This window comes from Cicer arietinum, chromosome 1, assembly GCF_000331145.2.
Source record: "Cicer arietinum cultivar CDC Frontier isolate Library 1 chromosome 1, Cicar.CDCFrontier_v2.0, whole genome shotgun sequence".
Taxonomy (NCBI): Eukaryota; Viridiplantae; Streptophyta; class Magnoliopsida; order Fabales; family Fabaceae; genus Cicer; species Cicer arietinum.
Window position 1 is genome coordinate 46823783 of NC_021160.2, and position 13986 is coordinate 46837768.

At 29.9% G+C, this 13986-nt stretch overlaps 1 protein-coding gene, 1 non-coding gene and 1 pseudogene across 4 annotated transcripts; 2 read left to right on the plus strand and 1 right to left on the minus strand.

The window, feature by feature from the left end:
* Positions 1 to 4064: 4064 nt before the first annotated feature.
* LOC101490852 (calcium/calmodulin-regulated receptor-like kinase 1) lies at positions 4065 to 9499 on the plus strand. 3 transcript variants are annotated; one of them, XM_004487571.4, is made up of 8 exons: positions 4065 to 4258; positions 5006 to 5377; positions 6076 to 6229; positions 6843 to 6969; positions 7483 to 7568; positions 7658 to 7729; positions 8057 to 8257; positions 8941 to 9499. In XM_004487571.4, the coding sequence occupies exons 2-8, from the start codon at positions 5064 to 5066 to the stop codon at positions 9277 to 9279; spliced, it is 1293 nt and encodes a 430-aa protein (XP_004487628.1). In that variant the 5' UTR covers positions 4065 to 4258; positions 5006 to 5063; the 3' UTR covers positions 9280 to 9499. The 3 variants fall into 3 exon arrangements, with proteins under 3 accessions (XP_004487628.1, XP_027187683.1, XP_012573202.1); XM_027331882.2 differs by lacking the exon at positions 4065 to 4258 and adding an exon at positions 4375 to 4518; XM_012717748.3 differs by lacking the exon at positions 4065 to 4258 and adding an exon at positions 4586 to 4794.
* A 76-nt stretch (positions 9500 to 9575) lies between these two features.
* Positions 9576 to 9649, minus strand: TRNAV-AAC (transfer RNA valine (anticodon AAC)). Its single transcript has one exon. It is a non-coding gene; the product is annotated as a tRNA-Val (tRNA).
* An 814-nt stretch (positions 9650 to 10463) lies between these two features.
* On the plus strand, positions 10464 to 12845 carry LOC101502279 (protein FAR1-RELATED SEQUENCE 5-like; annotated as a pseudogene).
* Positions 12846 to 13986: the final 1141 nt, after the last annotated feature.

The window sequence follows — 13986 nt, forward strand, 5'->3', positions numbered from 1 at the left end:
TCCACATTTAATAACTCCATGTGAGAGTTGAGATCTGCCATATGTTATGAATCTTTAAAAACATATATAAAGTTTATTATAAAAATAAATAAATTATGGGTCGATTGCATTGGGCATAAATCTCCTGCTTGGTTTTCCATTGCTAAGGTTCACCTGCCAAACGTACGTTTAAATAAAAGCAATAAATTGTTGTTTTGAAGTGTGTGTGGTGGCCACTCCACTTTGCATCCGGGCTCCGTTTTGAAAGTCACATTATTATATAGAAAAATAAAATATTATTATATTTTATATTTCTAAAAAATTTGATGATAACAAAAATAGAGAAAATAAAATAAAATATAGATAAATCAAATTATTCTAACTGATTCAGGTTATATTAGCGTGTGAGTTTCATCCTGATTCTTTTATAAAATAAATAAATAACTCATATACTCTTCGTATAGTAATAATCATACATAATAAGTTCGAACCTACTTTATTTATTTATTCTCAAACTAGGAAGAAAAGTATACGGGACCACCTATTAAAACCATAGTAGCAGTACCTTTTTTATTCTTTTCAAATAGTAAACGTTGATTTAATGTGAATTTCTATTGTACAATGAATTTTATCAAACAATTGTGTACCAAAAATGTGGTGATTGTATCTTAGATTGGACATGGTTTGACGGGAAGATTTCTCTCAGTGCCATGTGATGATGTGAAAAGTGATTTTAAGATTGTGCTATACATGATTATCGAAAATTACAATTTTTGGTGTGTAGATTCTGATACTCGCTTATGTAATTTTTTAATGTTGAATTAATATATTTAATTTAATCATATTTGATGAGGCCACAACAAAAATGTTCATTGACTAATTAATTATAGCATTTTTATGGATTATATTAATTTTAATACTTTAGAGACTCTCCTCAGTTATCTTCAAAGTTTTCTTTATTAAAACCAAAAAAAATAAAATAAAAATAGATAAAAGACTCATTTAAAACTGATTAATAAAAAACTAAAATATTTATATAAAAATTACTATAAGAATAAATTAAAAAAATATTAAAAAAAATTAATATTTGTTTGAATTATTGCATATTTGTTTGAATCAAAAATATTAAATTATTGCATATTTGTTTGAATCTATTTTAAATTTATATTAAGAAATTTAAAACTAATACGAGATTTGATGAATATAGTTCATATAAAAAGAGAGATTTAGTCCTTAAACTCTAACTCAACTGACAAATGATGATGTTGTTAAGTTGAACGTCTTGTATTACATTGCAACCTATGATCTAATTGTATAAATTTATTATGGTGAAATTTATCATTTCTTCTAAGATAAAAAAAAATTATAATTGTCTTTTAAGTTACCAATATTTACATAATATATAGTATTTGTATGTGATTAATTTTTATTTTTATTTCAACAACTATTAATATAATATTAGATAATGTAATAGATTATTATCCTTTTATCTTAAATATTAGATTTATGTAAATATAATTTGTAATATAACTCTTCACAATTTTTATTAGTTATTGAGAGTAATCTTGATAATAAATTTAACTTTTATCCAGATTACATTAATGAAATATGATCAATAATATTTTTACTATACGTAATTTAGTTTACATTAATTAAATATTATTAATAATATTTTTTTTTAAATTTAGTTTATAATTTATTTTAAAGAGTATAGATAGATTTAATGTATTAAATTTAAATAAGAGAGTAGATAGATTTAATGTATTAATTTAGTGTCTCGCACGTGACATATGATTAATTGCATAAACTTATTTTATATAGAAGATAATAGATTCTTCACAAACGATTTTCATTTGAGTTGTTTTCCTATATTTTTTTTTTAAGGGAGTTGTATTTTTTTGGAAATGAATTTATCAAATAAACGTGTACACCATTTATTTTGGTTAAAACATATTTTTAGTTTCCTTTTGACAAAATGCTTTTAATTAGTTTCTTATTTATTGCCAACTCTATTCCTAATTATAATCACAATTCTGTAAAAAAAATTATCCTTAAATATAAATACTTGTTCAATTTATTAGATGAATTTTATCATTATTTTTTAAACATATTATTTATTAATACTGCTAGTTTATTTTGAAATATAAAAAATTAAATTTAATATATTAAAATACAAATATATTTTAGTAACTAAATTTTTTAATTTAAATAACTAAATAATTTTTTAATTTAAATAACAAATAATTTGTTTAATTAATTACAGATTATTACTAATAATAAAAATTTAATATAATAAAAACAATTTTCTTTTAATGAATGACAAATGACATATTTGGCAAAAAAAATCTAATTTTATAATATTGAAAAACTATTAATAAGTAACTAATGATATCATGAGAGAAAAAAAATTAGAAAAACTTATCTATTTTTTTTTAAAATGTTACCGATAGTATGAGATTAATTTAAGGGATGAACATAATTACAATGTTAAATTAATCACTATGTGATGTTGTTGTTTACAAAAAAAATCTGAACCTACTTTATATATTTATTAATTATTTATTTATTCTCAATTAAGAAGAAAAGTTAGCAAGTCCTCCTTTTCTTTTATTTTTTATTTTTGGTCAAATCAAATGCAAATTTAAAAACCATAAAGTATGATTGTACAGGACCACGAATTTCAGCTCAAATTTTGTTCCAGTTCACATTGATCCCTCGATCCAATCACAATATCAAAATTCTCAATTTATTAAATGAGAATACTTGCCACGCAAAAAACAACTATAATAAATTTCTTTTTCTTTCTGGACAGACTGAACAGTCACCCATAATAAATTTCAATTGTAGTAGTTTTTTTTTTTTTTAATAGTAGATTCTTCACTAACGATTTTTATGTGAGTTGCATTTTTCTAATAAAAAAGGTAAATTCTATTTTTTTTAAATGAATTTCATCAAAGAAACGTGTACGCCATTTAATTTTGGCCTGTTACTAAAAAATTAAACATAATTTAATTTAGGCTAAAATATATTTTTAGTTTCTTATTCATTTAAAATTTTAATTTGATCATTATATTTGTATTTTATGTTTCAATGTGATTGTTTCTGATTAACTGTGTTAGAAAAAGTTCAAATCTATATAACTTTTGTAAAACAATGGGGGGTCATTTTAAAATAAAGATATTACTATACTATTATTAATATTTAAAAAATAAGGGGCTATTCAAGAGAAAAAAAATTAAAAATCAGATTAAGACAAAAAAAATATATAAAATCTCATTAAATTTTATTCATAAAAATATCAATTGAAACTTATAAAAATTAAGAGATAAAAAACTAAAAAACTAAAATAAAAGACCAAAAACATATTTTAAAATTTAATTAATTTACACAATCAATATAAAAAAAATCACACTTTCAATTAAAACAGTTTATCAACAAGATTTGACATTAATATTTTTTTTATATATAAAATCACATAAAATTTATAATTGAATCATACTGTAAAATATTTTTGTAGACTTCAAATAAATTTGTTTTTCTTTTGCCACCAACAAAAAACAATTTTTTTTAGACATTACATAAAAAAAATTTACTATACATTTATAAATTGAATAATTTTAATATATTTATTCTCTAAACTAATAAATTAACGATGTTTTTTATAAATTAAAGAATTATTTTTTAATTTTTAAGAACGGCAATTTTCATAAAGAAAAACATTATTTAAGTTTATAAATATTATACTAACTTTTTATATTTATCATAAAAATATATTTAATATTCACCATTATAAAAATTTAAAAAAAAATTATGTCGTTAACACTTTTTGATAAATAATATTTAATTATTATAATTTTTAAATAATGAAAAGTCATTTTTTTAAAATAATTTATTTAACTTTTACTTTGAAAACAAATGTACCAATACATATGAAATTGACGATTATGCAGTGTTTTTAGCGGCGACCCTGTCATGTTATGTTAAATTGTTAATTCTCTTGTCTGTAAAGTAAAATACATAATTCACTTTTTTTTTTGTCTTTATTATGAGATGTAATGTAATACAACTTTTTCTCTTTCTCTCTCTTGTTATTTTCTCTCATCTTTATTCTTTGTTGGAAACTCATTCCAAATATTTTTTCTAATTTTTTTTTCAAATAATATTTTTTTCTTTTAATTCCTCTGCAGTACCACCACTTCACTTCTGTGTTTTTAGCAACGCTTCCACAAAACATGTAACTGGTTTCAGTTCACTTTTTTAAGCTTGTGTTTGTGAATTGGTGAGTTTTATTTATTTATTTTTGTTCTCAATTATCTCGTGCAAGCACGTTACATAGTTTTTTCCACAACTTGTTTCCTTTTTAGTCAACCATTTTTGCTGTCAATGTTCTGATCTGTCTTCTTATGTTCCTTCAAATTATGTTTTGTCTCTGCTTAACTCATAGGTGGTTTTTTTTTTCAAAAAAAAAAAATCAGTTATACCCTTTTTTGGTTGCTGAGGAAAAAAGCTGAGTAGAATGAAAGAAAAGTGAAAAAAAAAGTACTTTTTTTTATTCTCAGTTGATTTGATTAATTGGTTGAACTTTTTTTTGCATTAACATTCTGATCTTGGTTCTTCTCTTCCTCTAGTATACCCTTTTAAGATTTGATGAATAAAACAAATCAAGTTTCAATTTTTATACATTTCATCTTGATATAAAGGAATGGACTTGCTTTTGCTACTATTTTGCTTTTCTGGGTCATTGAAGTGAAATCCAATTTTTATTCTGTAAAATTGGTTCTTTTGATGAATTTGACTTTTTGGTTGGTGTGGATGGTAAATTATTCTAATTCAATATGTTTAGTTTTTTTGTTTATTACATCATTATCATTGTGATGTTATTGTACAAGTTTGATTTTTTCAACCTCAAGTGTTGCAAATTGACAAATTTTGTGTGAATGACTTTGAAATTGACTTGTTCAAATTCAATGTGTTGTGTCTTTTACTTTGAATTGTTAAATATTTGGCTGATGAATCTTTTTGGCAGGTGTGTCAATGGATTGGATGATTCATAGGAAATAGAAGAAAGAGAAAAAGAGGGAGAGATGAAAGAGGAGTCTACCGGATTAATCATTGGTATTTCCATTGGTGTTGTAATTGGAGTTGTGTTAGCAATTTCTGCATTGATCTGTTTTAGATATCATAGGAAGCGTTCGCAGATAGGGAATAGTAGTTCTCGGAGGGCGGCTACGATACCGATTCGCGCGAATGGTGCTGATTCTTGTACTATTCTATCAGATTCAACCTTAGGTCCTGATTCGCCTGCAAGGTCGGGACGAAATGGCACGAATTTCTGGCTTGATGGATTCAAGAAAAGTAACATGGTTCCTGCATCTGGAATACTTGAATATTCATACAAGTATGGTTTTTTTATATTGAGTTGCTTTTATGTGTCATTCTTCTTGTTTTTTAGATGAACATGCTCTAAATGCTTGTGTACATTTACATTCTTTGAGACTTACTTATAATTACATATCTATTTGTTTTTATTGGGTATATGGAATTGTCTTTAATGAGGGCGAGCGCCTTCGTGTGATCAGGAGGTCACGAGTTCAAGCCCTGGAAATAGGCTCTCCCTTTACAGTGGTAACACTGCTACATATACAAGGACGAGTGCCTCTGAGATCTGGAGGACACGGATTCTTCTCTCAATAGGAGGCTCGTGCACTGAGCCGCCTTTTATGAAATTGTCCTTTATAAACAAAACTTTGATGCTTCATTGTCAATGTTCTTTGAAGAAAAATGCATTGGAGTTATGGAGTCATTAGGTTGGAATATTTAAACATGAGAAGTATTTGATTGTATCTAGACCTTTGACACATGTATATTGTCCTTCCATATTCAACCAAAAACTATATCCTTATGAAAATTTGCAAATAATGCTGAGAACCTATGAAACACAGACACTTCTGAGATTAGGTGTGTCTGGTGTTCGAGACAAAGTCAATGCTTCATATTGACAACTAATTGTCTTTAAAAACTCGATGGAACGACTGATTTTTCATGTCATTTATCTATTTATTTTCTTTGTGTTTAACTCTCATATTTACACTTCAGGGATTTGCAAAAGGCAACATATAATTTTACAACACTCATAGGACAAGGTGCATTTGGTCCTGTATATAAAGCTCAGATGTCTACTGGTGAGACTGTTGCAGTTAAAGTTCTTGCAACCAATTCTAAACAAGGGGAGAAAGAATTTCACACAGAGGTGAACATGGTTACCAATAATCATTTCTCTTACTTTTGGCAAGGACGTTGATAGAACTAGTTTGTGTTTCAACATGTTTTCAATGGAAAGCATATGTTAAATGCAGTAACATTGATTGTCTAATATAGGAGGGTGAGGGATGCAAAGGAGCATTAATGTCTAAATATAGTTTTCGAAAATCAAAATACTGAAATATAATTATTACGATGCTTGATATAAATATTGTGTGCTATGTTTGATATAAATACTTGGAACTTGGCATGTTTCCATTTTCGTTAGTTAAATCCAGTTGATAATCTCAAAATGATTCATGTGACTTCATTACATCGTCTACAAAAAATTTGAAGAAACTAAATTTTCACATGCTTTTGCACGATATACCGTTTATTTCATTATTCGGGGTAGTGGTGTCACATTAGAAAACCTTGATGGAATAAAGGGATAATTTAGTCAAAGAAAATTACATTTTTTTTAAATATAAGGGTATTTATTGACTTCTTTAATCCTCTGCAAAACCTTAAATGGAAATCATTTTAAAATGGAGGGAGTAGTTAATTTTTTCTGTATGATGATCATCAATTTTAACTTTTTGTGTTATTTTAATTTTTGTTAGGTTATGTTGTTGGGAAGGTTACACCATAGAAACCTTGTCAATTTGGTTGGATATTGTGCAGAAAAGGGACAAAATATGCTTATTTATGTCTACATGAGTCAAGGCAGCTTGGCTTCCCACTTGTACAGTAAGTTAGCTATCTATCTTTATTGGTCACATCTCTGGCTCATATGAGATTTGGACTTTTTTCCAATACACCTCATCACACTCAGGCTTAGTACTATTGAGTCTGGTGCGTGCAATTTATGAATATAAAGATAACAAGAATAATGAATGTGAAATACTATATACAAGTTGAATGATTAAGCTTTCTTTATATGCATTTAACACATATTTTTTGTATGTTACACAAACTTATCTAAACCTATAAAACAAGTACCAAATCCTTTTTTGAGTTTCCATAAATTCCATTAGAGGACATGGTTAGTTTTCATTCATAATACCCTGAAGTTCACCTTAAGGAAGGAACATCTAAGTCCTTATCAAGTCATGCAAGCAAGATATGAAATAGTACTTTGATATTATTTGCCTTTCGATTTGGTGCTTTGTTTTTACTATTTTATTTTTTTGGTGATTTCTTTCAAATTCAACTTGCATATGCAATAATAAATGAAACATGTAAACTTGTTTCTGAGTTTAGGTGAAGAGAATGGGACACTAGGCTGGGATATGAGAGTTCATGTAGCTTTAGATGTAGCAAGAGGCTTGGAGTATCTTCATGATGGGGTAAGTTGTTACTTATGTGATCTGTACTAAGATAATCCTTATCTTACAAGTCGATTTAATCACAATTGTATGTGTTTTTGTCACTCCAGGCAGTTCCTCCTGTCATCCATCGCGACATCAAATCTTCTAATATTCTCTTGGATCATTCCATGCGTGCCCGGGTATGTCCTTGTTAATCACAACCATTACAACAAATAGCATAGCTTGTGAAAAAGAAAAGGTCTTTTCTATCTAAGAACGATCTCGCATTCAAACTTTATGTTCATGAGGTGTCAATTCAATGACAAGAGTTTGACCTTGTAATTTCAAGGGATGAAGTTCAAATCTCCTTAGAGATAGTTGTAAAATGATTATTAGTCTCACTTTAATTAATTGTATTCAATCTGTATGATCTACGATAATGTTGAATGACTTATTGTATATTTCTTTTAATCATTGATTGTTGGTGAGGATTCTTCTTATGCTCTTGTTGATTCTGAATCAAATAGGTTGCTGATTTTGGACTTTCAAGAGAAGAGATGGTGGATAAACATGCAGCTATTCGTGGTACCTTTGGCTATCTTGATCCTGAGTATATATCTTCAGGGACATTCACCAAGAAAAGTGATGTATACAGTTTTGGAGTGTTGCTCTTTGAACTTATAGCCGGCAGAAACCCTCAGCAGGGTCTTATGGAACATGTTGAACTTGTAAGATCTCTCTCCCCTCTTTCAAGTCCTGCATTTGGTTGTAGTAACAGGTACGACTATTGGTGGTTCGATTCAGGAAAAAACCAAATAGAATTGAATTGAACCGTTAGAATATTTTGGTAAAATTGAACCGAACCAGTAATGGCTCGTCCCGATTCGAACTGGTATTAAGATTCAAATAGTTCACGAACCGAACTGAAACAAACCAAACAATGATAGTTTTCTTAACAGCCTATTAATGGATGTAGAAATTTAAGTTGTGCAGGCAATACTCATAAATCCTAGTGAAATAGTACCTAATAAATAATATACTGTGTATGTCAATGTTTTATAAACTGAAGAGACGAGACCTCTGAATCATGGTTCAACTGCTTTAAATCACTAGAACTAGGATGAAACCGCAATCGCACCGCCAAAATGACTAAACTGTAGTAAAGTCTAGTTCAAGATTCAACTGAATAAACTGTTCGGTTTGGTTTTTAAAACACTTATATATGTTGAGCTGATAATTTCTAACACGTAGATCCATCCTTGATAACAACTCATTGCCAAGCATTAAGTTGATGACTCTATTTTATGACATTGTTCTATAAAAATGCTTTGTTGTAATACCACACAATGATACCTAATTGGCTAATTCATAGTTTTTTTCGTATGAATGCAATTAATTGATGGATGATTAGGCAGCAATGAACAGTGAAGGAAAAGTTGGTTGGGAGGAGATTGTTGATTCTAAACTTGAAGGAAAATGTGATTTCCAAGAGCTGAATGAAGTGGCAGCACTTGCATACAGATGCATCAACCGTGCGCCGAGGAAGCGTCCTTCGATGAGAGACATCGTGCAAGTACTGACTCGGATCCTTAAAGTAAGGCATCAAAGGAATCATCATAAAAAATCGCTTTCGGCCACAGCGGATGAAGTTGCAATTGATGTTGATCAAACAGAAGAAAATAAGGCTTATGTTATTGAACACAAAAGAGATGAATCTATAGATAGTGCAGCTGACATGTATGATTTGTAACAAAATTGTTTTACATTTTTAGTTCCTTTTTTTGGCTTTGAATATGATATGATTTTAATTTTTAACTAGACATTAGGCTTGAGTGATTTAATGATGCCTGACATTTATTTTTTTCTTGCCTTAGTTCTGTTATCTTGCAGAACAGACACCACAAAATTTGTATATGATTACTTTCATGAATGAAATTGATGTGAAAAAAAAAATAAAAAATTATCTTTCATCGTGACCATAGTCTATTTAATTGAGGGATCATAACGTTACAACTTCTAAAGAAGGAAATAAATATTTGTAAAAAATGGCTTCGCCCGGACTCGAACCGGAGACCTTCAGTGTGTTAGACTGACGTGATAACCAACTACACCACGAAACCATTTGATCTTTGGATATAATATTATTTATTGAACCGGAAACTGATTCTCTGACTTAGAGGCGGGAAAAGCAGGGTGCCTTTCACCCACTTTGTGCCATTGGATCAATCGAATGCTTTAGAAAGAGCCACGTGGCCTTATTGTTTTAAAACTAAAAGCATCAGCAGAAGTTAAAAAAAAACGTAAACTTCAAAAATCTCAGTCTTTTCGACTCTTTCTTCCTCAAGTTCACCTAGAACTCTTTGAACCCTTCATTTCCATGGCATCTTCTTGTTGCATTTTTCTCATCTCACATTTTTTCTTTCTTCCTCAAACTCAACACAGTCACGTTTGATAATCAAAGCACGACCACGTGTCACATAGGGGAAAAGGTACTCCACCGTGTGACCCTCGTCGGCATCCCCCACACCTCTATCCACTAACCACCGCCGCGCGCCGCTATTGTCTCGTGCACTACAATCTATTATCAATCTACTTTCTGCATTGTCATATCCGGGTAATAAAAGAACTCCATTAATTTTTTTTCTCTAATTACTGGATAAAAGAGTTGGAAGTTGTTATGTTTATCTTGGTTGTATTGATTTTTTTATAATAATAGAGTAGAATGTTATTAGTTATGCCACATTATTTTTGTAGAGTTATTTTAAGTTGTTATACTTGTTTTTTTTTTTTTTTTTACTTTGAAGTTGTGATACCTGCAAAACAGAGCAACACATTTTTTTAACTAAAAAGCAGAGCAATACATGGTTCATTCATTATTCCATACTTTTTCTTTCATTTAATTATTTTATTAAATTTTTAGGTTACTTCATTTGGAAAGTTTGATCAAATATGCCATCTTCAAATGTTGATTGGAAGCCACGGGTTGGTATGAAATTTGATAATATAGATGTGGCTTATCAATTTTGTCTTACATACAGTGCCCATGTTGGTTTTGAAGTTAGAAAATGTTATGCGAACAAGAATAAAGACGACACTATATCATCTTGTAGGTTTGTTTGTTCCAAGGAAGGGGTACGAAAGATAAACAAGAGAGATGTTTTTGTTAACATCCATAGAGCCGAGACTAGAACGGATTGCAAAGCAAGAATTTCACTTGTATGCAAAAATGGAAATTTTGTCATCCGTGAATTTGTAGAGGATCATAACCATCCTCTACAACTTTCAGAGACAACACACATTCTTGCGTCACATAGGAAGATAACTGAAGTCCAAGCATATGAGATTGATTTGGCTGATGATTCTGGATTAAGGCAAAAGTCAACATTTCAACTTATGAGCACACATGCAGGAAACAGAGCAAATCTTGGATTTACACGGTTGGATGTGAAAAATTACCTCAGTGCAAGAAGACAAAGAAGTATGACGTACGAAGATGTTGGTTGTCTTTCACAATATTTTCAACGACAATTGTTGGAAAATCCGTCTTTTTTTCACGCATACCAAATGGATATAGAAGAACAAATCACAAATGTGTTTTGGTGTGATGCAAATATGGTGTTGGATTACGGGTATTTTGACGACGTTGTGTCATTGGACACTACATATTGTACCAATCATGCTAATAGACCGCTTGCTTTGTTTTACGGTTTCAACCACTATAGGAGTTCGATCATTTTCGGTGCAGCACTATTGTATGATGAGACAATTGAGTCATTTAAGTGGTTGTTTGATATATTCTTACAAGCACACAACCATAAAAAACCAAAGACTGTTTTCACTGATCAAGATCAAGCAATGGCCAGGGCACTGGCTGAAGTGATGCCCAAAACTCACCATGGTTTATGCACATGGAACTTGTTGCAAAATGGAATTGAACACCTTGGGAACTTGATGAAGGGAGGAAGTTATCTTTTAAGAGATTTCAAGAAATGCATGTATGATATTGACGTTGAAGCAGATTTTGAGACTGCTTGGACAAACATGATCAACCAATATGATGTTCATGAAAATAATTGGATCAAATTGTTTTATGCTATTAAAAAAAATTGGGCTGCTTGTTACATGAAGGAAGCGTTCACTCTTGGCATGCGGAGTACCTAACTCAATGAAAGCTTGAATGCTCACTTCAAATCGGGTATGAAACCCAAAGTGAATATTATACAATTCTTCAAGCACTTTGAACGAGTTGTTGAGGAGAAGAGAAGCAACGAGTTGAGTTATGAGTATGAGTCCTCACATAAGCTTGCAAGGTTAAGATACGAGTTGTCACCAATATTGATACAAATGGGAAAAGTGTACACGCACGTTGTATGTGAGTTGTTTCAAAACGAGTTTAAGTTATTCTTAGCTTTATCGATATTAGAGAGAAACGACTCTCACTCTTCATGTGAATATGTCATAACTATGGTTAACCATGAAGGATTTTGGAGAGTGTCATTCGATCGTGCTTCAACCTCTATTACTTGTAGTTGTCGAAAGTTTGAGACATTTGACATACTTTGTTCACATGCATTGAAAGTGTTTGAAGCAAATGATGTGAAGGTCATTCCTGAGAAGTATATTTTAAGAAGGTGGACAAGAGAAGCTCGTTGTGGCATCGTGCAAGATTTTAGGGGAAAAGAGGTTGAAGGAGATCCAAAGTTATCTTGAACACGGAAGTTTAGACAAGTTGTCTCTAAATTTATTAGAGTGACGACCGAGGCATCGCCTTGGGAAGAACACCTTAAGATTGTTGATAACTATGTAGATGTCATGTGTAAGAAAATAAAGGAATGTCGCTTACAAGTCATACACAATGAAATTAATGAGAACCCGACATTTGTGAGTAATAAAGTTATGCAACCAACGAGATTCAAGAAACGACCTAACTTAAAGAGACACATGCATAAGCGTCCTAAGAGTTTTATTGAAAAGAAAAAAGCTTCGTCTAGAAGGAAAAAAACTCAGGTATATAAGTTAATATATGGGTCAATTTTTTAATTTTAGATGCATTATGCTTGGTTTTAATTTAGAAAAACATTTTAGGATAAACTTGGAGAAAGTCACATGCTCGACGAAGTATCTTGTTCAACACCTCCAACTTATGAGCCCCCACAAACACAAAATGATCAGTTCAGTTTCATAACATTGTTGATGGTAATTTTATTTGTGTTTTAAAATGAAGAATACTTTCTTTTAAATCTATCATAATGTTAATTAGTTTTTATTATTATGTAGGCACCCCTTGACGAGACAAACATTCCAACATTATACTGATTGGGAGTGACTGCCACTAAGTAATAATTTTGGTATATTAATGATGTTACTATGTTAGTATTTACTAAGTAATACTTTTGGTACCATAGTTATCGATTGATGAATCTAGAGTTGTAAGTATTTAGTTCATAATGATATGTTGCGTAAAGAATTGGAAGATGTAACACATATGCTCCATATCTATTTTGCTTTATATTGTTATCCTGCATAATTTTGCTTTAATATTCACAGAATATCATTGTTGCATTATTGTGTTTTTGTGCAAATCTATTTTGCTTTTTATGAATCATTTAATTAATTTGACAAGAAAAATGTAGTGAAACAAATATAATCAATTCATTATATTTAAAAGTAGCTACAAATTTATAGCGAAAAAGAAATATTTTACAATAGAACAAGCGGTGTTGAATTCAATATCAAATATATCCTATCTTTACTTTACAAAATTCCTATAATTAATCTTGAATTCTAAGTATTAAATTCTTTTGAGCAGTGTTGATGTCTTCTTGCTTGTTTTATCAACTCTTTGGGTGGAGCCTTTTGTGGGCAGAATCTGCAGTAATGTATAAATTCAGAAACTCGGCAGCATGGTCCTGATGATCAACCTCATATACAGATACGACTATAGATTTCCCATTTTTCTTGGCCATAAAGAGATATTAATAAGTAGCCAGCGCTGCCTAACCTGGTCTCTCCAAAGAACCCTTCAAGAACAAAAGAATTGTTAAAAATAAAATAAAAAATAAAAAAAAAAATTTGTTACGCACAGTTCAATTGTATAAGTCGAATTGTTAAAACAAAAAACTAGGAGTAACTAGATATAGGACAAAGCAATAAATACATAACAGAAGAGACTCAACTATTTCTCATATAGATTTGATCACAATGTGTATTCAATCCATTGATTCCCTTGCACAGTTAGAAAACTGACTGCCTTGCACAACTTCTTGAATAACATCAAAACAACACATTTACCAATTTCATCCCTCAATAGCTGGTAAAGTGTCAATCCAACAATCATTATTACTTTGATGGAATCTACACTAATCTACATGCATCAGGCATGAATTTGGTATGAGCGTGTCATAGTATCTTCAAAAATTAAACTTCAACTAGAAAATTAGGATACTCTGGCTATTAA

Excerpts from the sequence above, each read along its gene's own strand:
- LOC101490852 (XM_004487571.4), top strand. The coding sequence starts at position 5,064 with ATGAAAGAGGAGTCTACCGGATTAATCATTGGTATTTCCATTGGTGTT. Across the intron at positions 5,378-6,075 it reads ATACTTGAATATTCATACAA|GGATTTGCAAAAGGCAACAT; the intron begins GTATGGTTTTTT and ends TTTACACTTCAG. Across the intron at positions 7,730-8,056 it reads ATCATTCCATGCGTGCCCGG|GTTGCTGATTTTGGACTTTC; the intron begins GTATGTCCTTGT and ends TGAATCAAATAG.